The sequence below is a fragment of the Coturnix japonica genome, chromosome 3, assembly GCF_001577835.2.
Source record: "Coturnix japonica isolate 7356 chromosome 3, Coturnix japonica 2.1, whole genome shotgun sequence".
NCBI classification, from domain to species: domain Eukaryota; kingdom Metazoa; phylum Chordata; class Aves; order Galliformes; family Phasianidae; genus Coturnix; species Coturnix japonica.
The window spans coordinates 33,947,923-33,975,401 of NC_029518.1; the positions used below are offsets into that span (position 1 = coordinate 33,947,923).

The following is a 27,479-nucleotide window of genomic DNA, read 5'->3' on the forward strand; positions in this document are numbered from 1 at the left end:
TGACCAAGTCCTTTCCCCAGGTGCTCAATCAGTTGTTCAGGCTGTGACTCAACAGTTACCATCCACCGCTATAAGGCCAACTGCTGCTCCCTGTGCACCCACATCTTATACTGCTAATAAAAGAGTCAGAGCCAAACTGTTACTTCCGTTGGAAACAAGAGCAGACTGCTGGAGCTGAAGAAATAAGCACTTTGTGTAACTCATATAAATATTTTAAGTGACAACTGATTGAACACTATGAAAATATAGCTTACATCTAATCTGCATACTCCTATACAAAGTTATGCATGTCACAGCACTGACAATTGGTATTTCTAAGGTGTTTTGTTTGTTTTTAATTATTATTCAAGCGTGCTCCAAAATAAAGCCTATAAAATAAAAAAAACAAATACACCGGATTCACCTGGATTTACCAAACAGAAATAATGCCTTTGAGAGAAGTACTTTAACTACGCATTAGCAATAGTGTGAGCCAGCCACAGCAAGGTAAACATTACCATTAGCTCTTCTGCCATTTATTCTCAAATATATTCTCAAATATAGCAAATATACTGGTCCCGCCGGAGCCCGATGCCAGCTGCTAACGCCGCTCGCAGCACACACAGGCACCACAGCCCGCTCTCCCCCTCACACGCCCGGCTCTGACCGCATCCTCCCGCCCAACGCAAGCGCCCTGCAGCCCTTCGCTCCCCGCTTGTTTTGGAGGCCCGCGTGGTCCGTTCCCATTGGGCGTCGTCCCAAACCCTCCCCAGCCCGGCCGTAAGGGGCGGGATAGACTACAGCCCCCAGCGTGCCGCGCGGTGAGCTGCGGCTATCGCTGCGTGAGGGGAACTACGCGCACTGGCCGGGCTTGTGCTGGCGGCGGCGCCCCCGCCGGCCGCGCCGTGAGCAGTAGTTGGGGCCGGCTCTCGTTCCCCCGTCCGCTTCCTGTGGCAGAGGACAGCGGGGCCGCCCTCCCCCGTCAGCCGCGGCGGGCGGAGCGGCCGGAGCAGCATGAGCGGAGGCGGCGGAGGACGGAGCACAGCGGCGTGGGCACGGTGGGCGACGCGAGTGCTGGTGGCCCTGGGCTCCGTCCTGGCCCTGGAAGCCCAGGTGGGGAGACGTGGTGGCTGCTCGCGGCGGAACCGGGGCGGGCGTGCGGTGCCGGCTGAGGGCCGCCGGGCTGCCAGAGCCGGGCCTCGGCACGTAGTCTGCGTCCCCGTAGCCGGCGCCGTGCTGCAGCCCAGGCCCGGCGGCGGTCGCCCACATCAGGCAGTTGATGCGGGGCCCGACGGCAACACGCGTGTAACGGTCCGCCGGGTGCCGGGCTGGCTGTGGCCGTGGGCGGTGTGTACCGAGCCCGGAGCTCTGGGGCAGGAACGCGGGGGTGATGGTGAAGTCGGTGAGCGACCGTGTGTCGTGTCGGTGCCCGTGCTTGGTTTGTATTTGTGTCAGCACACACAAGGATGAGCGTCCCTTCTCTCTGTGAGCTGCGTGCGGAAAGGTCGGTGTCGGTGCGTGCAGTTTCGGTGTTCATCGCTGGTACGGCTGTGGCCGAGGAGCAGCTGGTGCCGAGTAGGGGAGCGCATCAGCTGGGCCAAACGCATTGCCCTGTGCTCGAATGGAACTACTGCGAGTAGTGAGCGTGTAGAGCAACGTGACTCCTGTGTCCTTGATTATTATTTTTATTATGTTCTAAATTTCTCTTTTGTGTAACGTGGCCACCCGAGGCAGCAACTTCTCTAGTGCAGGTAGCTTTGATTGCAGTTTTTCTGTGTGTAGGAATCACAGAATATCCTGAGTTGAAGGAGTCCTATAAGGTCGTCTAATCCAACTCCTGGCTTCTCAGGGCACCCAGAAAAACAGGCTATGTGTCAGAGCTCGGTGTTCAAACACTCCCTGAGCTCTGGCACTTGGAGCCGTGCCCACTGCCCTGGGCATTCTGTTCCATACCCACCGCCCTCAGGTGCAGAACTTGCCCCTAACCCCTGCTGCCCATCCTCTGTTATTCTCCTTGTTACACGTTGATGTTTTCTGAGGTTAAAACGAAGCCATTATTTAGCGCTTATCTTAGTGTAACTAGATACTAATGTAATTGTCATTCTTAACGAAGACATTAACAAACTGTCATGACTTTATCATACTTGGCTGAGAGGTTGGCTTTTGTTATTTCACAGAACTGTTAGTTTATTGTACTCAGAGTTTAAACAGCAGGAGTTTGACTTGAGCTGAGGAAAGATAAGCTACCATTAGCTCTTGGAGTCATGTTACCCACAGCCTTTCTTTTCCTCTGCAGCTATGGCAAATAAAACATTAAGAAAACAGAGCGTCCCAAGTGGGCTTCTGTTTGTCGAAGCAATTAAAGTACAGCAACCTGATAACACTAATAAGGTTGTTTGTAGAAATATGCTGCTTGTTAGTATATGTGTTTGTTCATTTTTTCCATTGTGTTGGTGTGCCAAATACTTTTTGCTTTGCAGATTTCTTAAGGAGAAATTGATGCAGGTTGGACATTGACCTTTTCTTGTGAAAGGTTGTGATTTATCTTGAATAAACTTGACATCTCCAATACAGCTCTGATATCTCTCCTAGAACTAAAATAGCTTTAACAGTGCATGGAAATACTAATAATAAGAGCATTGGAAAGAAAGGAATAGAATCCAATCTATCTGACTTTTGTCATGTATTATGTTAAGCTAATGCTTCTAGAGTTTATTGTAGAGTTCAAAGTAATCAGCAGTTTAAACATAAGCTTGATGTTTGGCTGTTGTAATAAAAATGGTGGTAACCTAAAGGACAGTTTTCCTGTGTTTTTGTGGGGTGAGTTAACTGGTATAGCAGAGCTGGAAAAAGGCAAAGTGCCAGCTGTGTGAATAGAAGAGTAGGTTGTACCTTATATGGGTTTAACTATGTAATACGTTGCTCTCACTTCCATGTCTTCATTTTGCAAAAGAGCTCACAGGGAGGTACAGGTGCCAAGAGGAATGAAACCATTTTCTACATTCCCATAGTGTTCTGTTATCAAACAAGTGCATTTGTGCTAATAAAAAAGCCCTGACTGAGGCAATTGAAGTCTGTGTTGCCGCTGTGTTAGTGTGCCATGAACTGACTCCACTGATGTGTGGCATTGGCTTTGCATGTGTGTTGTCAAATGATTTTATAAATTCTGTTTTGATACAGGTGTAGCGTAGCTTAATTTTAGAGCACCCCTTCCAAGGAAACATTGATTCTCCTATTCTATGTATGCAGGAAGCCAACTGTTCCAGTTTAGAAAAAAATAAGGAAAAGTTATGAGAAGGAAACTGAGTGTTTTACTTGCTTGTTCTCAGTACCTCAAATTAATTTGTCTCTGAAAAAATTCTTGGAACCGTTCTAGTTTGAGGGACCTGATTCTTTGTGGCACTTCATAATCTTCTGAGTAAACTGTGCTGCCTTTTGCGAGGTGTTCTTAGGATCACAATGTTATCAGAGATATCTGGCAAAGGTGCAACCTCACTTAGATTGCCATCTTAGTTAAATAAACGACTGCAGGGTTGGTTTTTTTTTCCATGTGTACTTGACACTGTAAGTGCTGTGTGTTTATTTGGAACATTTGCACCTGCAAAAATACTTTGGGTTTTGCATAGTTGGTACAAATATTTTTGTAAGCAGTGAAGCGATGAGAGGCGGTCATCAAAATACTTTTACTCTCCATCTTTTGTGTCCAAAGAAAATTTTTCAGCTCATTCTCATTCTGCTTTCATCTGAATAAGTGATTGTCCTTCAAGTATCCTACTAGTATAGTTGTAGCATGTTTGAGTAACTTGTTCAGTTGTCTTTGGCTTTTCTTACTCTAGTAAAGTGTACTGCTGCTTGTTTTGTAGTAAGGATGTGTAATGTTGGCCTGTCTATTTTCTGCATGTGTGTGACCAATATGAAAATTGTATTTTTGCAATGCAATTGTGAATTAAAATAGATTTGGCTTCTATAATGATCAATAATAGCTTTTGTCTTCCTAGTCAGTAGTCATGTGGGCTGTGAGTTTTGTTTTTTTTTAAAATCATGTGGATGAATGTAATGTTTCCAATCTGTTTGTCCAGGCTTGAAATTCAATAATATTAAGGAAGGCCAGAATAAGATTTTGGGTAAAGTTGCTTCTCCTAAATGAGTGTTACTTTGTTACTGTAAGTGGTAGTGCTCCAGCCCTCTCGCCACTCCTTTGAAGACAGGCTGAGGAAGCTCTGTTGCTTCAGCATGGAGAAGATAAGGCTCTGGGGAGGTCTGGTACCTGAAGGGAGAACATAAACAGGAGAGGGACACTTTTTACATGGCCTGATAATAATAAGGCAAGGGGGAATTGCTTTAGACTGAAAGCAGGAAGGTCTAGATTAGACATTAGGAAGAAATCCTTTATTCAGGATGTGGTGAGGTCCTGGCACAGCTGCCTGGAGAAGCTGTGGGTGCCCCATCCCTGGAGGTGCCCAGGGCTGGGTGGCAGCCCTGCCCCTACGGCAGGGGGTTGGGTGGGCTTTAAGGGCCTCCCCAAGCCATTGTGTGATTCTATGAACTCTGCAGAACAGACTGATGGTCTGTTTAGTGTGTCAGGAAAAGTAAGAGCTGCAGAAGGTGAATGATCTGCTAAAATGCTTTATTGCATCACTTCAGTGTCTCTGAGTGGTGGGGAATCCACTTTCCAAGCCTTTATTATGCATCATAAGAGCAGAAGCATGCAATGAGGTTTCTAGTGACTTTTCTTATATCAAACTTGGTTATATAGCAGCATCTTTGTTGCACAGTAGTAGAATGATTTACCATGCGTAAAATAGATTATTTCATAACCTAGCTGTGAAATTTATGGAGAAAAAAAATTCTCCTTCTATACATATCCTTTTCTTAGTCATACATTCTAAACGCATGTAAAATGTGAAAATTGCAGGCTTTCCTGTTTTAGTCCCTTTCTAAGCTATCCTTTCTGTTGATGGCTTCCATGTATGGCTAAATAACAGTTAGCAGTGCTTGGTTCCATTTGTTTAGATACGAGCTGAAGCCTTCAAACATATGTTTAAAAGTATTTTCCAGAATGTTTATATTTGTTTAAGAAGCCATGCTTAGAGGTAGTTACTTCTGATGTAAGGAAGCTTATTTTACAAATATACATAGAATCACATTTTCACTTTTTGTGTCTTTTGGTTAAGATACTGTTGGTGTCTTAGGAAAATTGTTGCATTTGCTTAAAGTGAAGTAACTTTGTAGGTTATCTGCCCTGTTCTGGCAGTGGTGACTGTGCTGTGTGCAACTCTTACCACAAAAACAGTCTTAGGCTACTTCAGCACCTTCCTGTTTAGCACAAGAGTTGTGTGTCCTGGCAAGTTCAGATTTAATTTCACAGCAGGTTTACAGCTATACAGCGTAAGTGACTGTACCTGGTTTTCTTAATATTGGTACAGTTTAGTTGAGGTTACTAACTTCTTAGGCACAAAAGTACTTATTCCCTCTTTACCCATACTGTTAAAGACACAGAATTTATTTATTTATTTATTTATTTGTATGTAAAAGATAGTTATAAAGTTGTTGGTTTTTTTATTTTTTTTTTATTTTTATTTTATTTTATTTTTTTTTTTGAAATCCAATGAATAATTGTTGAAGAGAAACATATTTGGCATGCAGTTTTGATGCGCATGCATTCCTAATTTGCTTGTTACATAGAAGATTCTATGTGTGAAACTAAGAATGAGTTTCAGTTCTGAAAATGTTTGTCTGACTGACATTCTGTCAGTATTGCTTTTGAAAATGGGCTTAAGCTAAAAAAGTGGGTTTTTTTACTCAGAATTATGAAGTTTTATATAATGTTTTAATAATGAGAGAATATTTGCTGTGGAACTGCATTTCACTACTGTATTTTTTGACTGCTGTATTCTTAGGTTTTTTTTTTCTGTAGTTAACATTTCATTTCTTGATTAAAAATCAATCCAATGTGTTCTTTTAATAGCTCACAGGTGTCCTGGATGATTGCTTGTGTGACATAGAAAGCATTGATGACTTCAATACTTTCAAGATCTTCCCTAAAATACAGAAACTACAAGAACGTGATTACTTCAGATATTACAAGGTATGATTACAACAAGCTTTTTTCCTGAGTAATTTAAATAAAATCTATAGAATATAGGGAGGACTACAGATCCAGAGTAGCTGTATTGTGCTTTTAGAAGCCCACAAGTTTTTAATTGGGTTGTAGCAGGTTGTTAGTTATGCTTGTAAGAGGTTTTAAGTTTGCTGTGTTAATCCCGGAGTCGGTGACAGTAGATGTTGACTTCTTTCATTCAGCCAGTAAGTGGTACTTTTAAAGATATTATCTTTGTACTGCTGTGTGTGGAAGAGGTTTGTTTATTAGCAGCTTTCTGACATTGTACAGCACTTGTCTTTTAAGTAATGTGGATAATTTAAAATTGAAACATTCAACAATTTCCTTTTCTTATCAGCTTCCATCCTAGTTCTGAATTTAGTGTTTGCCAGTTAGGAAGACTTTATTTCTTTGAAAAACAACTACAAATATTCATTTTCAAGTAGAGAGGTAGCACTGTTTTATGTCTTTAAACGCTGTTTTTCTTTCACTCTTGGAATTGGATGAGCAGCATAAGATTTTGAAGACTGATATTCTTAGTTTCAGATTTGCTAAGCTTGGAAATGAAGTTCAGTTTTGACTGTGCTAATCACATGGTTACTAACCACTGGCAAAAGTAGGTTCCAGTTTTTTAGGCCATCCCTGCTTCTTCCTCGGCCTTGTCTTGCTGTGTGTTACATCTCTTTAACCTGGTAGATTCTTCAGAATTTTATTTTGTTCAATTGTTTTTCAGTATGTAGCAAGTTGTTGACTTAGAATCAGGCAGGAACTAATGTAAGATGATGTTAATGGGCATGAGGAAAGGAGAAGTTCTAGCATCTTCCCTTTGTAATCTGATGAAGCAATAAAGCATAGTTTCACCTCAGATTTCCTACTGCTACACGATACAGCTTCCAGGGGAAATAAGATATTTGTAACTTCTGTGAAAATAGCATCTCTTAGTGGAAGTGGTAATTAGGTTCTCTTGAGGCAAGAGGAAGATAAAAACCAAAATATTTGAAGATAAGCAGCAGTAGGTCTACAAGACGATATCAAACTCAGCAACAGTAATGTTATCTTGCTTTAATTTCAGCAGCACTTCTGCAGAACATACTTGTGTGTGTGTAATCCCACCCTATCTTTCACACAGTTTTGATATTGTAAGCAATACCACTTGTAAACTCAAGTGTACAGTTATTAATGCCTAAAATTTTCTGTGAAAGGAAAACTAAAATGTGGTGTTGTTTTTTTCACTTTGAAACTAGTATAGCTATTTTTTCTTCTTTTGCCCCAAAGATAGTGATAACTACTAGAGATGGATGCTTTTCATTTGGTTTGTAATTTTACTTTTCCAAGATGGAGTAGTTCAGCAATGTTTGTAGCTGATTGTGCATGAAATCTTGTAGTCTTTGGTGTGGGATTGGTGATGTTGAAGTGTTTCATCACTATGCTTACTGATATGGCTAAGGCTAATACAGAAGAATACTGATTTACTTGTTTTTTTTCTTTGTCTGACTTTCACACTGATGATCCAGTTGAAATGTAGTAGCAAGTGCTTGAACCTCTTGTGTAGCAGAGACTAATACTTGTGGTACTCTGACTTTATTGTGCCATTTGTTGAAAAATCAGAGCATTTATGAGAAAACATGACAAGCTTTGCTGGTAATGTTTCTGAAGCGGTTTCTCTTCATTAGTTACACTTAAACAACATCAGCTTTTTGGTTTGAGACAGTTAGTGTTTTGATATTCATTCTTCCTTGGCAATAATGAAGTGTGGTAATGAGTCTGTATTTACTGCTTCAATCATCCAGACACTTGGTTTGAACCAGTAAACTTTTTCACTAGTGTCTGTGTTCCATGAAATGTATTTCCTTGACCTGTTTAGTACTAGTACAACTGGTTAAGTATGACTATTTTATAGCTGTATTTCTCTGATTTCCCTTCCTTTTAGTCGTTATTTACTGTTCTGGTGTAATATTAATGGTGGAGATTTAATTGTGACCTTTTTATCCTGTGGAGACCATTACCATTAAAAACTCCAATGTGTAGTAAGCTTGAGCTTGTATACCCTTAGATCACTTAAATACATGTATGTGTAAATTTAACCCTTTTCCTTTAATTTGAAATTATTTCCTATTACTGGGAATTCTCTCTCTCTTTTTTTTTTTTTTTTTTTAAATTGCCTTATGTAAGTATTGATTTTAACTGCTTATTTTTGTATGTTTAGGTGAATCTAAAGAGACCGTGCCCCTTCTGGGCTGATGATGGCCATTGTTCTATCAAAGACTGTCATGTAGAGCCTTGTCCTGAGGTATGCATCAGATACTGTACAGTAGGGAAAGGTTGTTTGGCTGAACAGCTTGTTTAATTTCAGTGAGTAATTCTGTCTGTGGCACTTTTCTATTACAGTAAAATTGAAGTCTGTTGTAATACCACAGTTTGTAGCTTCAATAAGTTGAAATGACTTTTTTAAATCTCATTTCTAGTTATGCTATAGAATTCTCTAAAGTAAATGGTTATACTGTTAAGTCCAGTGCTGGGATAGTTGTTGGTACATCAGCAGTGTATAATTCTGTTCATGTACGTCTTGATTCAGCTCTCTGATTAAAACCAACACTTACACAAAATCTCTGCTACCAGTAGATGTATTCTTTCCTAATAAATGCAAGTGTAAAATGTAAACTTCCACTAATTTATTTCTCTGCATTTTATCCCTGTTATATTAAAGTTAAAACTACATTTTTGTATTGAAAAGCAGAAAAATAGGAAAACTTTAAAAAAATTATACGTTTAAAACTTTTTTACTTTTGATATTGGAAAGATATTCTGTACGCTGTCAGCCTAAGCAAGTATTAATCTAAGTCTGAAACCAAAGATTTCAGAAATAATTTTGTGAGTAAGTGTATGGGAATCACATGGGTAATCACAGCCTGAACCTCTGATTAATCAGCTGAGGCAAGTGTCAGGTCACCTGTGGGAGCACAGGTGAGAGTAATTTAGCTGTGCTTCCGGAAGGGGTGGAGCTTGACTCCACCTCCTCTAAGACCTCATTTAAGGGCTGACCACCACTAAGGCAGCATCTCTTGGAGATTGCTCCCTGGTGGAGATTGCCTCAGCATTTCCCAGTGAAGGCATCCATATTGGTGAGTTTTTCCTCATAAATAACCTTTTGAATATCTGTTACCATCTTTGTTTCATTCCACCTTACAGTAGGCAACTGGGAGAATGGGCACTTAGCTTCCCATTTGTAGAATTCTTTATATTAAGTATACAGTAAGTCCTTATAGCTTATTTATATAGGTCTCTTCCTTTACAGATGACAAAGCATTTTGCAAACATGGTATAACAAACCTTTATGGCTGAGACTAGAGTTTGCAGTGATTGACGCTTTGTTGTCATTTAAGTAACTGATCACGGCAGGTATTATAATGTGCAGCAGGGGTTTTCAGAAGGCATATGAAGCAGAAATTGATTCTTAGTTAGCCTGTTGGAATCCTGCATTTTCAGTTGAAAGGTGGTCTTCCCCTGACTTGTGGTAAAATATGGTGTTAAAAATTTTAAATTAAGGTATTATATGCATAACTTTCTGCAGGTTTCAATAACTATGCTGAAGTTCAGTTATAAGGCTAATCTTAACTTAAAATCAGTTATCAGCTAACGAAGTTAATTTTAGATTCTATTAATGGACTTATGTTTAAACAAAAAAGTGACAAAATATTTTGTTTCACAAGAAGAAATGTAATCAGTGGCTTAAGTTCTTAAAGTTATTTATATTATTGGTACAGATCATCAAGTCTAGGCTGTACTTCTGAATATAACATGTTGGGAAAGCAAATAAGCTTGCTTATCAGTCTCTGTAGAAATTATATTTAATTGCTAGATTTTAATTGAGCATGATAATGACTGTGAGCTGTGTAAAAGTTGTTTTCTTTTGTTTTTTGTTTTTTAGAGCAAAATACCTGTTGGAATTAAAGCTGGGAGCTCTAATAAAGTAAGTAGTCAGTTACTTTCTAAGCTTCTTCTGACTCGTAATCTTAATGTTGTAGTATACATGTGGCTTTTTCTTGCAGATCTTTAGTCTTAACAGTGATGCAGTTGTTAACATCAATTCCTATATGCTGCTTTGTATTTCTGTCAATTAGAGTGCTCCTGATGTGGCTGGTACCATTGCATCATTCTGAGACTTTAATAGCTTGAGAGTTGGTACAGGCTGAATCGATGAATGACCAGAGATGGTGGAACATGACCACGCAATGCCTGATGTAAAATTTTTTGTACCTTTCTGAGTACAGGTTGCCTTCTATAAAGCTGTAGGTTGAGATGAGTAGCGGTGCATATATAAACACAACCTGTAGTATTCCAAAAAAAGATGAATGATTGTGTGGTTTTGACATGTCTGATCTTGAGTAGGTCATTAGCCTAAAGATGATCCACTTAAGTGGTCAACTTGTGCTGCTGGCTTTTGCTTGCTTTTTTTCTAAGCCAACCTTATTTGATTACTAAGTGATTTTGGTAAAGCCAGGAAAGTAAGGTGTATGTACACCTAGAAAAAAGGTCAGAGCAGGGTGACAGATAACTCTTCTTCATGCCCAAATCCCTAACACAAGGCCCAAGAATAAGGGTTTTAGCAATGAACTGGATAAGAATATTTATAACTAGCTAAGTACCATGCTGCTGTTATGTTCTTCTTCTCATCAGGTCTGGAGGAGATAATATTAAGGGGAGGAAAAAATAAAAAATCTATGAGTTTAGACAAGGACAGGAAAAATCATTCACTGTCTGATTACCTTTTGGGGTGAAACTGTGCTTTGGGAAGTTTAGTTTATTAACAATGGTAACAGAGTCAAGCAGTGAAAACTAAATTCAAGTTTTCCTTCCATCCAACTTCTACTTCCTCCCCCTCAGGTGTTGCATGGGAAGGAGGAATGGTGCAGTTGGTTAATACACTGTCATTGCTACTCCTTCCTGCTCCTTTTCCCTGTTCCAGCATGAGATTCCTCCTATGGGATGCTGTCCTTCACAGAGAGATCCAACAGGGGCTTTCCGTGGGCTGCAGTTCTTCAAGAACTGCTCTAGCAGCAGTCTCATCCTGCAGTGTGCAGTCCTTTAGGAATGAGCTACTCTGCTTTGGGCTCTTTTCTGTGGGCTGCAGCTCCTGCAGGAGTTCTCTATGGGCTTACAGCTTCCTTCAGGCCACATCTGCCTGCTGCACTGTGGGCTACTCCACAGGCTGCCCTCAGAAGATCTGCTCCACATGATGCCCATGGGCTGCAGGGAGCAGCCTGCTCCGTTGTCAGCCTCTCCTGGGCTGCACTGAACTGCTCGGTGCCTGGAGCATTTCCTGCCTTCCTACGCTGACTTTGGTGACGGCAGGACTGCTACTCTTGCATTTTCCCAGTTTTCTCTTCTAGCTGCTGTTGTGCGGATCTTTTTCCCGTCTGCTTTCTATAATATGTTCTCCCTAGGGCATACTATACACACAGTGTCACTTGTGGCTCAGCTCTGGGAAGTGGCAGGTCCCTTGTGGAGCTGGCTCTGATCTGAATAGGGCAGCTGCTGCACTCTGCTTGTAGAGGGCACCCCTGCAGCCCTTCCACTACTTAAACCTCGTTATGTAAGCCCAATATGTAAACACTAAACTGCACACCTCTATTTCCTTTCAGAAACCTTTTTTTAAAACAGATCCTGCTTTGTCAAAAAGTATTTTGTATTTTGTCCAGATAAAGGTCAAATAAATGGTCTCGGATAGCTGTTGGTAAACACTTGAGATCAGCAAAGCCTGGAAGATTGGCTTGGACTTGAACATTTGTTCAGTTTGAGAACTTACATTTAGGGTGATCTTCTTGGCAGCAATATTTTTTTCTTCAGGGTAGGGATAGGTTTGCAACTCTAGACATGTAGAATGTTTACTTTAGCATCTCAGTATTTTATTTCATCAGCAGTATATGTTTAATTCTAGGTCAGATGCACTCCTTGTTTACATTTTTCCGTTAAACATATTTCTGTATGATGTAAAGAGAAGCCCCACACCTAGCAAATTCGAGAAAATTGAGCAAGAAGCTCTTTCTAGAGTAATGATTGGTTGTTTGGCAGTTTCTTCTAGTGAGCTCTAACTCACTTTTAAATCTCTTTCACTACTTTGAAGTTCAGTCGGTTTTGCTGCTACTAATTAATTTCATAGCAGTATATATGGTGCTGTATTTTGGATTGCTGACTCAAACTATGTTGATAACATACTAGTAGTATAGCTGTTGCTGAAAAGTGCTTGCAGGGCCTTGAGACCTCTGTTTCTTGTTCTGCACTCTTCCCTGTTTGAGCAGTGAGCAGGCTGGGTAGGGGTGGCCAAGAGGCTGAGTTGGCTGATCTGAACTAACCAGTGATACTTTGTGCAATATCACACTATGATCAGCATAAAATAGTAGGGGTAGACAGACTTTCCCAAGTACTTGCTTCTCAAAAAATACTGGATGTTGGACTGTATCTGAGGGGTGGTAAATGACTGCCTTTTGACATATTAATCTTCTGTGGCAGTTAAATGCACAAGGTAAAATGGGCCTGATAAAATTAAGTGGAGAAAATTAAAGTAAATGTTCCAAAAACTACTAACCATATCCAGAATTCAGCATTTTTACTTTTTTTTTTTTACTTGATACTAACTAATTTGATGCTGAAGTATGTTTCACATCACCTGTTTTCAGTGGGTTTTAGGTAACTTATTTGTATATTAAGTATGAGCTTTCTTACAGTATTCAAAAGCTGCAAATAATTCCAAGGAATTGGAAGATTGCGAGCAAGCTAACAAACTGGGAGCAGTCAACAGTACCTTAAGGTATGTTGAGTTTTATGGCAATTAAGAAATTGTGTATATATATATATGCAAAGTAGCAAGGGAGCAGCATTTCTTTTTGTCTGTCTTGGTTTTGCAATGCGCTGGTTTTTGTCCTTCATTCTTTCCATAGCCCATTAAAAAGCAAATATGAAATGATGCAAAAATACCTGAAGGTATTATGTGAGAAGTAGACACTTTCCTTGTCTTAAAAGTACTTCTAGTTTTGTTTTTAAGTATGCTTATTTGCTAAGCAGCCTTACAGCAGCAGGAGATAAAATTTGCAAACAGAAATGTTCTCTTCCAGTTTTTACCAGTATCAGCCTTCTTTTTCTTGATGTCTGTGGTGAGGTAAGGGGTTTCATCTGAGCCTCTCTGTTTCAATGGTGTGCCTGTTTGTGATCGCTCAGTGAATCAGGTCAGGGAGTTTGTGGATTATTTTTGTTGGTGGCAAAGTTACTCTTTGCTTGGATCAGTTCCCTGGTCTTGCCTACTGAATGGCGTAAACAAGGTTGGGTGGTACAAATTCTGCAGGATGGTGTTGGACAGCGCACCTTTGAAATTGATGGAGTGAGTGGAGTTAACGTTATTATTTAAAAGACTCAAGTCATATTCGTAGAGTAATTTAGCTTGGAACAGACTTTTAGAGACCCAGCCTTCCATGCGAAAGCAAGGCTAAGTATTGTAGACTTCCTTGGAAGCATAGGTCAAGGAATATAGGGACTTTTTCCCCTGTAGTAACAGCTGGCGAAGTACTTCTGAAAGTGCTAAAAATGTGTGCTATGAAATTATTTTACTGAAGGAAGAAAAGTCACTACTGATGCAGTAGTAATGATGTAAATAATGATGGTGAAATCGCTATCTGACACAGAACTGACTTCAGGAAGTACCACAGTGCTTGCTTGTATATCTGCCCCAACTCCATATATTTTAATGTGCTAGATACAATAGTTCAGAATTAAGTTCTAAGGTAATCACTTTATGTGGGCTGTGTTGTTGAGCAACTCTTACTGATATTGTTTATTTAGAAGTTTAAAATCAGATGTATTTTCTTCCCCTCAGTAACCAAAGTAAGGAGGCTTTCATTGACTGGGCAAGATACGATGATTCACAGGATCATTTTTGTGAACTTGACGGTAAAAATATTTAAGCTCTTTAGTGTTTTTTTATTTACTGTCTTAAGAACAAGATTATAGCTTCTCTGCAAATACCTGTTCTAATTTTGTACTGTGTCGATATGTGACAGTTCATATTAGCTTGCATGCAAAGAAAGCCATTTAGGCAACTGAATGCTCCTTGTAGAAAAGCAAAAACAAAAAACAAAAGAACCATGTTATATATTCACTGTTACCAGCTGTTGATGTAGTGGACAGGAGACTTTTACAGAAACGAAGAGAAAGCAAACGGGGGAGTTTTAGCATTTTTTTCTTTAAAAAGCTGTTTTTCTCAAAAGACTTGCATCCAGTACAAATTATTTACACCAAATTTTTTCTTAGTACCATGTTATTTTTACTTCTATTCTGTTCTCAATGCTTGGGCTCATTACGTTCTTCTAGCCTTGGTATGTTTCAGACAATCTCTGTATTATTCACTCTTATTTGTAAAGACTTCTGCTCCACTATTAGGCTGCTAGTTTGTCTTTCCTCTGCTCTGTGCATACACTTTATACCTGCTTTCTACTAGTTGTAATGTAAAACTTCTTGTTCGTACAGAGTTTTCAGGCAGTGATTTAATGTGGATGTTTTGCATGAATTTGAAGTCAGCTTTAGAGATGAGGATGTAACTTGTTGAAATGTTGCTTCAGTACTGTTTTGTTCCATAACCAACAGCATGTCCTGGAATATAGAATCATAGAATTACTCGGGTTGGAAAAGACCTTAGAGTTCATCAAGTCCAGCAACAAACCAATGCACTGTAAACTGCAATCTAGAAAATTTATAGTTCGCTGTTCCAACAGAAGCACTGGAATTAGTATCCAATTGTATCCTAATAGCTTAAATAGTACATCCCAGCAGTTCATCAATATAGCAGGGCTGCAGCAGTCTGTTTCTGCTATGCAGAAAGCTCATTCAGTTAAGCAATAGGTTCCATGCTTTATGCAACTGTACAAGGTTATCTTGGAAATAAAAGTGATTCAGTTAATAAAGACTATGTTCTGCCACCAAGATGTACTTCTTTATGTTTACAACAAGCTATATTTGTATTGTACCTAGTTCTAAAAAAGCAATTCCCTTCCCCTTTTCCTTTCTTCACACCGAACACTGTGGTCAACTAAGCTCTGGCTTTGAGGCCCATTTACGATAAAACAATATTCATATCTTTGTGTAAGGTATAAAAGTATGTGGCATGTAGTGTTTGCAGTGAAGCTGAAGAAGGCACATAGAAAATGCTAAGAAATCATGGAAGTTTTGACAGTGTAAGAGACTGAAAGAGACTATATTCTCTAGTTTTCTGCTTAGAGTGTATATTGCTTTATTTCTGTGTACAAGGTAGTTGTAGCACAACTGGAGAAATGAGTATTATACAAGACTTTTATTTGTATTTAACTGTGTGACTTTAAAAGTCTTTTTTAAATGATCAGTTAGAATACATAACAAAACATTTCTTATTTAGATGAGAGATCTCCAGATGCGCAGTATGTGGATTTACTGCTGAATCCAGAGCGCTACACAGGATACAAAGGGCCCTCTGCTTGGAGAGTGTGGAACAGCATCTATGAAGAAAACTGTTTCAAGTAATTGGGTGGGAGTGGAAGGCAACTTTTATACTTGCACTTCAATTTAGCTTAGAACTGATTTTGCATTTTCTAACTTATTTTCTAGGCCTCGATCTGTCTATCGTCCTTTAAATCCACTGGCACCTAGTAGGGGTGGGTCTTGTCTATTTTATTTTTTAATTGCAATTCTTTTAACATAGTGACTTTTCAGTACAAATGATACAAATAATATTCTTTAATCTCTTAGTTTGCTCTCTGCTTTTTAAATTTCCTGTGTTGAAGCAACCATCCATTGTCAATATTTACATTGTTTGTGATGCTGGATTACAAACATGCTTGATTTTATGCACATGAGTAGGCTTAGTAATGTGAGGGAGCCACCTGAAAATTAAAGGCTATCTAAAACTATTTGATGGGGAAGTGCACGGTAGTTTTATATTGCAACTGGGAAGGAGTTAAAATTCAATGAATCCAGCAGTTGTTTTCTTCCCTTGTCTTCTTTTTCCTTTACAGCATTTAATTTAATCCTTTTAACACATAGTCATCCTACTAATAATATAGCTGTATACTTTCTGTAAACAATGGTTAGTTCATTGAAAGTGTACAAATAACATTATTTTTAGAAAAAATGAATGCTTAAGGAGGTTTGGTTATTCATTTAAAACAAAAAGCATAATGACTTGAGCTTTAGGTTTTCAATTGAAAACTCAGAACTGTGTGTTACTATGCCAGCATCTCTCTCTTGTGAAATGATGTTTTCTAACTACCTGTTGGTTAAACTACATCAGATATTAGAAATTCAGTATAGCTTTTGCTCATGTTAACTACTGCTGGCAGATACAATAAAAATAATGGCATGAGTAGCTTATCTCAGATTGGAATTTCAGAAAGGAGTCAGATCGTTGAATAATGTGACCTGAAGTTCATGTCTTTCTGAAGCTAATACATGGCTTTCAAGAAGCTGTACTAGCATTTTAAATTCTTAGTGACTTTCATTATAATAATGTGTTTAGTCTCAGGCCATTTTGAGTAAAATGAGTAGGATGGAAAGTAGACTGTATTTTCTGGTAATGTAAATAGGGTTTCTTGTACTTCTTCAATTTTTATAGTAAAGTTTGTATTTCATTACTGTTTTGCTGTGAAAGTAATTATTTTAATGGTGATGGATTTTTATTCTCTTCTTTTCCCGCAACTTCCTAGGAGGAGATGATGGTAAGTCATTTTATTCTGCTTTTCTTTGTGTGTTTTATGCCTGGATTACCAGTGATCACCTGTGGCTTCCTGAGCTGAAGCAGCTCTTCTAGATCCAAATACATAACACTTACATAAAACACACTGTACTGGTTAGGATTAAAAGAAGCAGGCAGGATTTCTTCTCCTCCCAGGTCCATTTCCTCTACGTAGTCTTCCAGCCACAGTTTGTGAGTTTAGAATCTAAGAAAACATCCAGTCAAGAACTGGTGTATCCGTAAGTTGAGTAGGGCAATGTTTAATTTAGAATCTTGGGTCATTCTTCAAACCTGCAGTTTGTTGTAGATATTAGAATCCAGGATGCAGTAGTTTCTTTGCTTCTGGAAACAGTTTCAATGTAAGTGACTGCTATGAAATGTAACAGTGATGGTTACTGGAAACGTACTTTAGATGTCTTTTCACAGATATTCCTATTTTCTCAGTTATACTTTCCTGTCATGTTTTTAATGCATTTAGTCAAATGTGTTCATAAACTTCACTAGTAGCTTAGCCATGTTTATTCTTGTATTTCTTTTGTTCTGACCCCAGCAGATTTTAACTGTTCTCAAATTTCAGCCATGTCAGTGCTTATTCTCACTTCAGTAGCAAAGTTGTTTAGTTGCTTTATGTCCCAATGGCAGCTAATGTTAGCACTTGCAGTAATATCAATGAAGTACCTTTATGATAATGAATGCTCTTTATTTTAACACTGTTTTCTAATATTACAGGAGAATCTTTCTACACGTGGCTAGAAGGTAAATCCTTTCAGGTGGATTAATATAATCAAAATTCACTAGGAAGAACACAGTACTTTTTCTTCTCTCCAAATGTTTTTCATAGCGTAATCTAATTAATAAATTGTACAGAACTTGACTATCATTCAAATAACATTTTTTCTTTCTTAAGTGTATTTGAAAAGTTTTTTTCATTTATATGATGAATTCTTTAAGCTCTATAATGTTTCATCTTCTGTAAAGTGGAAGTTCACTTCAATACTAGTTACTGAGTTTTCAGCACTTTTAAACATAAATGCATCTTTGCTATGCTAGTGATGTTATCAGTTGTGTTTTAAAAACTACGTTTGAAAGCATTAAGGCTTTTAATGGTTCTGTGGCTAATACATATGCATAAGAGATCTTTTCAGAAGGTATAACAATTTGTTTATATTTAAATTATTACAGGGGTAGAAATCAAAATCCTGTTTTGTAGGCTGTGGGTAAAAAAGTAAATGAATTAAATATAATTAATTTGCAAATTAGTTCACTATGCCTTTCAGAAATCTTCTATTATTGGAAAGCTTTAATATTAAATATTGTGGAAAAGCACATTTTAACATATTTGTTAAAATATGCTGGTTGTAAATGAGGCTTGTATCTCAGTCTCACAGATAGGCTTTCCGCATCAGCTCTTCCTTCTTTTTGTAGAAATTGGAGTGACAGGGGAATCATCCAAACATATTTATGAAGGAAGCAAACCCCTAAATTCTGAATGTAGTCTCTGTCTCTTGGTGTAAGCTGTATTTCAAAGCAATTCCTGCATATAAATTATATTTTGGCCACCCGTTGCCACTACATTTCTTTTTATGCTGTGAAAGCCTTTATTCATCAAAGTCATGTTTGCAGGGCTTTGCTCATTGCATTTAAATCTTCAGTGGATTTACAGTACAGCTGGGAAGAAATATTTTGGCTGTTTTCCAGTGCCATAGGGCTTTCAGGATTTTTTATGTCTTTGTAAGAACACTACCCTAAAGCAATGGTAGCTTTAATTCTAACTAGGATAAGGTCACACTAGAGTTCTGATTTCCAGATAATCAGAATTCAAGACTATTTTAAGTCCATTGCGTAAACAATATAAGCATCTTAATTTCATATAGCACTTTGGATGCTTATTAGACTATATTTATTTAAACACTGAAAAAACAACTAAGAAATGTCAAACTTTATTCTTGGTGATACTTTCTGTATAAGAGTGAGGTATACTTTTTTTTTTTTTTCACTGAGAGTATGATAGTTTCCAGACCACACTGCTGAAATTAATGAGGCACTATAATTGTAATTCTTGACAGTTAAATCAGAATAAATGCAGACTTCTTCTATCAGTGAAATGTCAAGGTCTGTTAATTTTAATGCATTGTTTCAAGTACCTGGGCTGAGGTTTGCTTGTCTTTTTTTTTTTTCTTCCTCAACAGGTCTTTGCCTTGAGAAAAGAGTGTTTTATAAACTTATTTCTGGACTTCATGCTAGCATTAATTTACACCTGTGTGCCAATTATCTTCTTGAAGGTAATTTGAGTATAATTTGAATAATATCTGAAACATATTTGTTGTTTTTTTTCCTTAACTTTATGTAGACTTGGTTCTTATCTACTGTGCTGCATTTTCCAAATGGATGCTTTTAACCTCTTCCCCCCTACACTTTTTTATTTCCTGTGTAGAAACCTGGGGGAAACCTCGCTGGGGACCAAATATGAAAGAGTTCACTCGCCGTTTTGACCCCATCGAAACAAAGGGAGAAGGACCAAGAAGGCTGAAAAACTTGTATTTCCTGTATTTGATAGAGCTACGGGCTTTGTCAAAGGTTGCACCATACTTTGAGCGTTCTGTTGTTGACCTTTACACTGGAAATGGCCATGAGGATGCTGAATCTAAAGCTCTCTTACTAGAAATCTTCAGGGATACAAAGTAAGGCATGACGTTGTTTTGTTTTCTGTAGTTTTAAACTCTCAATTATATTTGCAAGTGTGAATGAGAGTAGATGCCTTACTGACAGAATAGGAGAAGGAATAGTATGAGGAAGTAAAATAATGAAAGAAAAAAAATATTTCCAAGACTTGAACGATTACATCTTTAATTAAAAACAAAAGAGGAGGAAATAAAAATACCACCCTAGGATTCTCCCTTTTTGTTTCTTTGGTTCGATTCTTCAGTGTAAAATATGTGATCTATTTTGAACAAGAAAATAGAACTTATATTCTTTTAATTAATGATCCAGCAAGTAACCCAGCTTTTATCGTAGGCTATCGTAGGAAAAGCGTTTACTTTGTGAGGTTCCTCAGTCCAGTTCCTTTGCTCATCTTCTTGGTAATTTTTGTGATCAGTTGCATGCTGTATGGCTTGTTGTTCGTAGTTGTAGGCATGTTAGGTGTTTAGGATGCGTTCAGATGACAAATACAAAGTTCAGACAACTGAAAGGCTAAATATTAAGACATTCCCTATGTGTATTTGTAAGTCTTGATCAATGAAAATGAAGAAAATTCTCAACAAACTGTAACAGATTTCAAGATACAATGGTTGAATAGTAAAATTGATGCTTTTGAAGAGCAGTGATATGAAACTTGAGGAAAATTTTTGATGTGAACCAATTAGAAACTCAGTATTTGCTCTAACAGCTGCCATGCAAGCTTGAGCTACACTGTAGTTCATGCCAGGTCTGTGTTTTTTGTTTTTTTTTTTTTTTTCATTTTGTCTTTCTTAGGTCCTTCCGTATGCACTTTGATGAAAAGTCCATGTTTGCTGGAGATAAAAAAGGAGCCAAGTCATTGAAGGTGAAGCTATTTTTCTGATTAACATCTAAAATATTGATTTCAGAAGTTATTTTAGGAAACTCCTAAGCAACGTGCTTCTGAGAGGTACCCTAGTAGAGACAGGGATGAAAACTTAAGGAGTTGTCTGAAACCTTGCAAAATTATTCACTGTAACTGAATGCAAGGAGTTATGACAAGCTGAGCCAACTAGAATCTGCTTTGGTGCCTTGCTTGCCATCAGGAGTGTGCTGATGCTTCTAAAAAAGCAGCGTTCTTGGACACAGGATCCTACTGTGAATGCTGGTACTATGTAGAAACTTCCATTGTTAGTGGACTGTTCAGATTGGTGTGTGGTTCGCTGCAGTAAATATCTGTTTGAATACTTACTAGTACCTACCACTATTGAAATTAGTATTATTATATGGAATTTAATTAACATTTAAAAAGAATACTATTCAAAAGGCGCCGGTAATTTATCAGCCCTTTATTTGAATGATCTGAATTAGTTAATGATTAGCTAATCATTCTTACAATTTTTAGTTAAAAATTACTTACAATTTTTAGTTAATTAATCATTACGTAATTCTGTATTGCGTTTGCTTCCGCTCTGAAACTGGTAAGCAGCTGTCTGCCTGTAGTTTTGGTTGGGAAATGTCTTGTGTGAATTGGCACCTGTTTGCTAGTTTTTTGGGTATGTAGGTTGGCTAAAAAGGATTTGAACATCTGAATTAAAATTGCATAGGGAAACAGGGAAGTAATTAAAACTTACAATTTTGAGCAATTTTCTGGAAACTGAGTGTATAGAACACAAGTCTTAACTTTGCATGTCCTATTTTTTCAAGTCATTGGGAATTAGCAATGGCTTGGAAACAAGATTCTGTGTTTATATGAATTCTTATTATAGTCTCACCCCAGATGGTAGTGGTTTGATTCAATTAGAGAAAAGTTAAATTCTAGTAATACTAAGTGAATTTCGGTAAAGCTAAGAGATTATTTAACCTAACTTTTTGTTTGTTTTCTGATTGCTAGGAAGAATTCAGATTGCATTTCAAAAACATATCCCGCATAATGGATTGCGTTGGATGTGATAAATGCAGGCTGTGGGGCAAACTGCAGGTATAGTTTTGGTCTTTGATATCCTTACCTGTGTATTAAAAACAGACATATGTTTAGTTTGCTTTTTAACAATTAAACTAATATGCTGTGTTTAATTTTGTTTACTCAGTGGTTCTTTTGAATGAAAAGCTTTTTTTAAAAAGTGTTTAGAGCAGGCAACCTCTAGGCATAAAGTCAGTACTTTGAGTATTCAGTGAACAGATGAGTCTTGTGGAGTCGGCAGTGGGAAGCCTTTCTGGGAATAGTGTGCTTTTGGTTCAGCTCCACAGATTGAAGTATAAAGGAAAAAAGTAATTCAGATTTTTCACGATTATAAAATGCTGCATGAAGTGCAGTAAAGCCAAGAGTTGAAAAGCAGTCTTGGTTTCTGAAGACTTTACTGAGAGCAAGATTTTAACCCTTAATGCTAACGTTAAGTCCAGACTGACAGCAACATTAAGTTTATCAGAGTTCAAGTTTCAAATAAATTCATAGCAGCAAAGCTATAATGGTTCCTGCTGAATTTATAGAGTTCTGCCTACCCTGTACTTATTCATACTTTTGATCTGTTACCACCTTTTCTTATGCTAAATGAACTAGGGCTGGATTTCCTGACCTATCAAATTCTCTTGTATCCTGCATCGACTACTATATCAAAATCCAGTGGTTGCTTCCCCAGCTTGATTAAAACTGGGAATAAGAATAGCTTTTTCTGTTCTATTTCTGTGTATAAAATAGGGGTTCAAACTGAAACTGCAGTGTCTTCCACTGGGATTGGAGATGGAGAAAGCAGAAGTGTTGTGACACCTCATAATAAAAACATAGTTTGACTTGCTAGGGGGAGGAGAGAAGGAAAGCGGAGATCTGATCCACAGCTCCTAAGGCATCTGTACTGTAGCAGGGAGGGAGCTGGAAGTGTTGTAACAGTCATGTTTTCATATGCATCTGGTCTGGCTGAGAAGAAAAGAGATGGGAAAGGAAGAGATTAAAAACATGAGGGTTTAGAGTAAATGTACCTGAGGAAACATATTCTTAAGTGAATGAACTTGGAGTACAGTTGATGGCATGCGCTTGCATTATTGTCTCGGTTTGTGCGCAGTTGTTCAGGTTGAAGGAGTATTGGTTTCTAAGAATCAGTACTACAGTTTGCATGGGTTACGGTTTTTGTGTTTATTTTGCTTAAAACATTTGTTTTCTGAGGGCTTGAAGAAGTGACCTTACCAATTGACCTTATTGACATTAAAATATTGATGTTTTTCTTGTAGACTCAAGGCTTAGGAACTGCTCTGAAGATTTTATTTTCTGAGAAAGAAATACAGAACCTTCCTGAGAATAGCCCATCAAAAGGTTTTCAACTAACGCGCCAAGAAATAGTTGCTCTTGTAAATGCCTTTGGAAGGTAAGATCCTGTAATTTGTAAAGTGCAAAAAAAAAAAAAAATACCAAAAAAAAAAAACCCAAACCAAAAATACACACTAGCAAAACTTCAGTGTCAGCACTTCAAGGTCTGTGGAAAAGACTTGTGCATGCAACTGTGACTTTCAAAGGCTGAACAATTATTAATGATAAACTCTGTGCTATCAAGTTGAATTTGTGAGGCACTGATTATTAGCCTTGGCCATCGTGTTATATATAATTTGTCTTTATCTCAAATCTCATTCATTCCCCATAAATCTTTTAAATGATTTTAAGCATTAAATTTTGGATACGTGTCCTGCTTCTTGTACTCCAGCTACAGAAGTACATTTTGTATTTCTCTTTTAAATGCATATATGTGAGGAAGAAAAATACCTGATTTTTTATTTATTTTTTTTTTTTTTCCAATGCTATCACTTAGCTCTTAGGCTTTTGGATTGGGAGTTTTCATGTAGATGTTTGTAATAAAACTCCTGTTCTGATTAATTCATGATACAGCAAAAATGTTGTTCCTACTGGCTTTAAAAGATAGTAAAGCTTGTGTCTTTCATCTTGCTGGTGCTTCTGATCTTGAATGTAATGATCAGTTCTTGTTTAAAATAGGATATTCATTATTACACGTGATTAGATATTTAAAATGTCTCACATGCAGACTTTAATCCCTGTAATATAAATGTGATGGAGAGCTGGGTAATAATCTTTTGTGGGAAAGTAGTAACGTAAGCATTAAACAACACAACTGTCTTCCACAGGTTGTTTTTACTAATTTAAAACAACAAAAATAAAGTCCCCATGAAAGGGACAGAAGTTTGCACTTTCACCACTTACTTTCTAATACTTTGGGGTTTTTGTTTTGCAGGCTTTCCACAAGTATAAAAGAGCTGCAGAATTTTAAAGTTTTACTACAGCAAACAAGGTAATGAAGGCCTTTGCACAACCTCTTAGTGAAGACAATTTACATGACTGCGTTGAGCAGAAGGAACTGATCCTTACAGGACTCCCATGAACTGATAAAAAGTAAAATCAAATACCAACTTGAATATTTATGTTTAAACTAGGAATGGTTATCAATTAGGAAAGATATTTATGAATGAAGTATATAGTTTTTAAATGTGTAAATTATGCTGATCTGTTTTATCTTTTAAGTTCTCTGCTCACAGTTCTATTGTATTGTGATACCATAAGTTTTCTTCATATTCTTGTCTTTCTGAGAAAGTTGTTTTATATGAAAACATATGTACCTCAGTCCTGACTTGGCTTGTCCTGCGAGAGCTGGTTCACCCCTCACCTCACCCAAGTGCTGAGAATCAGTATGTTCTGAGGACTGAGTATGCTGATTCTGGCTGTCTAGAAATAAACCAGAAAAGGAAATAAGGCTCTTGCTGAGTCCTTACTTCTTACTGTAATACAAAATTTAATTTTACCAAGCAGAAAACTTTACTTTGTACTTATCTTATTTACATCACGTTGCTATCAAAGTTGTTATTTTTTCCCTTACATGCTGCTTTTCAGAAGTTCTTACTTTCTTTAAAATAACTACCTTCTCTCTGACACAGTACGTTTGTGACTCTTCTGCAGCCCCTTGGCAGCCTTATTTGCTTCAGGGTTCAGGGCTAGGGAATGGGAAGAAGATGGTTAGTGGAGCATGGCTGGCTGGAAAGTTTTTCCATCAAATTTGCATCTAGTCCATTTCATTTTCTGGTTTGTAATCACAGGTTCCGTTTCCAGAAGTTGTCCTTTTAATGTCTGAGATACTGAAACAGCATATTTTGCTCTCTGAGCACTGAGAATAGGTTTGCTTGTAATGGGTTATATTTTAATGGTGTTAGAAGATCAGAAGGGAGGAACTTGTTTTTACAGCCGCTTTAAGAAAAAAAAATGCTTTTTGGAATTCATAATCACACTGACATTTAATACTGCATATTCTATCTATGCAATCCCTAACCGTACCTTCTTGAAAAGGATATTCAGCATAATAAAACGGGTATGTGAGTAATGTATGTTTCATAAATTAAGAAACTACTTATGTATCATTGTCCACAAATGTCAATGGCAATTTATCATTATCCAAAACAGAATTCAAAACAGCACTACTGACTATTAGCAAACAAATGTGGTTTAAATTTAAAATGATTTTTTTTTTTTTTTAAACCATTGTGTTACAGAGTGAAGTTAGGAGTTATGAGTGTGGAAAGTGCTGGTACAGTGTAGATAACATCTCTTCTGTTTTTAAAAAGAAGAAACAGAAATCTTGAAACAAAGTGCTCTTAAATATTTTTTACCCTACTGGATATTTAGTGACCTGTTGATGTAACTTATTTTACTGATAGTGGCTTCTGTAACATGATTCTTTACAGAGAAAATATTCCTGAAAGCTGGAATATGCTCTGTCCTTTGTTGCCAGATTAGACTCTAACTTGTATCATCTGGAAATAAGATGCTTCTGCTGACATTCCTTGTTTCTCAGGAAACAATACTTTCCTAACAAAACCCTCTCAAGTCAAACTGGGGTAAGCTAAGTGAAAGAATTTAAATAAATTGGTGATAGTTGCACAAACTGACAATTGCTTTCCCGTCCTTATTTCCTGTTTAAGCCAGTAAATAAATTAACGTGGTGTTAGAGAAAGCTAACGCTAACTCAGCAGCCTCTCTTCCTTGTGGGCACCTGTCTGAGCAAGTCACCATGGGCTCCCTTTCTAGTTAATGTAGAAGAGCAGCTGATGTCAAGTCGGACTCACCTGGCCTTTTCCAAGGTTGGTCTGACATACTCTAGGATTCAGTAACTTGTGCCCCAGAGTTTACTTTCTCCATTAACTTGAAAATTTAGATGACCAGCTCAAGTGTGTTTGATCAAATAAGTTATATGCTGAGTTTTGAAGTCTTCTGGGTTATTGTGTATATTTGTTTTTTTCAGTTGGTCATTAATTCCTCCCTTTTTGGATTGACCAGTAAGGGCTAGAAACCCACAGGCTCACTCAAGTGAAAAATCTTGTATAGCTAACATTAAGCTGCTGTTTTATATTACAATGCCTAAAGCTTTAGGCAGGATTTTCTGATGGAAAAACAAATTGTAGTCTGTATTGCTCCAAAACTGCTTCTTCCTTTTTTCCCCTACTTTGCTTTTTGGAGAAACTGAATTGCTTCCAACCTTCTAGGGATTTAACTTCTTGTTTTTGTTCTTCCACCTGTGCCTGGCCAAAATCTGTGGACGCTGAAGCAGCACCATAGTCTGGTGTCATGTATTTTCTTATAGGACAGGTGAGAGATTCAGATGTACAGATCTTGCATACCTGATCCTTAAAACCTTTGTTGGCGCAGTCCAGGCAGTGTCCTTAAGGTAAGGATATAGACATGTCTTTTTTTTTAATTTTGTATCATGAAAATATGAGTGCAGCTAAACAAGGTGATTCTATATATAGGGAGGTTCTGTTGCATTTGAAGGTATAATGCAGTTGAAACCATTTTTGTCATCTTTTTTTTTTTTTTCCTGTATTTGATGTCGAGTCCTTGACTGTGCTGCCTATGAAGTTTTGCTCTGTGAATTGGATGACAAAGTTCTTTATACATGAACTTAAATTTTAGAAATGTACAGATGTGTTTTTATACAAAGAAAATGGTTAGATACACTGTCCATGAGCTGTAAACTGTTTTAAATTCCAGCTCCTTATTGGAGATCAGCTTATCAATATTGTCTGCCATTCATTTCAGATTAAGATCTCATTTCCCTGTACAGATGACAGAATGATTGTACTCACATAGGTAGCAAGAAGACAAAGTCACGAAGACTTAAGCGAAATGTTCAAAGACTTGATGCAAGCAGCGTAGCTAAAATGTTTGTTGCTGAACAAATTTGCTCCGAAGTGCCAGAGGAAGAAGGTGAGAATACAGAGTTTAAAAAGTAACATATATGGACTTAAGCTGGGATAATGTGTGTTCTCTTACTTCAGCTGGTGATTTGTGTTATGTCATTGTATATGCATGAAATACACTGTGCCACACTTTGAGTTGTGTTTTGATGATTGGGTCTTTATCTGACCTTGCTTTGTGCTTTTCTGGGAAATTATTATTATGTATAATGTTGTAAATAATCTGGATGCTTATGTTTATAAACTAGTAATCAGCAACTCATCACTTTACAATCTCTTCATTTATCTAGTCTATTAAAATGTAATATTTATTGAAATCAATGTTAAAACTGCTTACTGAGATCTGAACACTTCTGAATCTTTGCTACGTTTGAATCTATGAGATACAAATTAAAGTATTTTCTGCTATACCCTCTTGTGAATCCATTTGGTTTATTTTCATGTAGGTTTCAACTATTCTTGAGAAATCATGCAGCTTAAGTTATTTTCATATCAGTCATTCTGTGATTTAAGCTTAAGATAACAGGCAAGATTTAATTTTCACTTTGTGTTCCAAAAATAAATGGCAGTTTTGGATTTTTCATAGACATGCTGCTGCATATCAGTTGCTATTTCCATATACCAGCACATCCATTGGGCTGTGTGGCATAATTAAAATGTTTTTGTACTAAGACAGACAAATACAGCCACTGGCTAGGTCCCATTGTGTGAGGGGAAGAGGCAAAAAGCTTATACTGATCTGTTCTGTCC

At 37.6% G+C, this 27,479-nt stretch overlaps 1 protein-coding gene across 1 annotated transcript; it reads left to right on the forward strand.

Annotated features, from left to right (window-relative positions):
- The first annotated feature begins 778 nt into the window (after positions 1 to 778).
- On the forward strand, positions 779 to 27,139 carry ERO1B (endoplasmic reticulum oxidoreductase 1 beta). The gene is made up of 16 exons (XM_015857862.2): positions 779 to 1,092; positions 5,948 to 6,067; positions 8,286 to 8,369; positions 10,008 to 10,049; positions 12,805 to 12,887; positions 13,947 to 14,020; positions 15,498 to 15,618; positions 15,707 to 15,753; positions 16,801 to 16,812; positions 17,559 to 17,585; positions 19,019 to 19,111; positions 19,264 to 19,510; positions 20,304 to 20,373; positions 21,382 to 21,468; positions 22,713 to 22,846; positions 23,723 to 27,139. The coding sequence occupies exons 1-16, from the start codon at positions 994 to 996 to the stop codon at positions 23,781 to 23,783; spliced, it is 1,401 nt and encodes a 466-aa protein (XP_015713348.1). The 5' UTR covers positions 779 to 993; the 3' UTR covers positions 23,784 to 27,139.
- The last annotated feature ends 340 nt before the right edge of the window (positions 27,140 to 27,479 follow it).

What these genes read in the sequence shown, in the direction of transcription:
- ERO1B (XM_015857862.2), top strand. Translation starts at nt 994, where the DNA reads ATGAGCGGAGGCGGCGGAGGACGGAGCACAGCGGCGTGGGCACGGTGG. An exon ending in GCAGTCAACAGTACCTTAAG is followed by an intron (nt 12,888 to 13,946) that starts GTATGTTGAGTT and finishes TCTTCCCCTCAG; the next exon opens with TAACCAAAGTAAGGAGGCTT. An exon ending in TGCCAATTATCTTCTTGAAG is followed by an intron (nt 19,112 to 19,263) that starts GTAATTTGAGTA and finishes TTTCCTGTGTAG; the next exon opens with AAACCTGGGGGAAACCTCGC.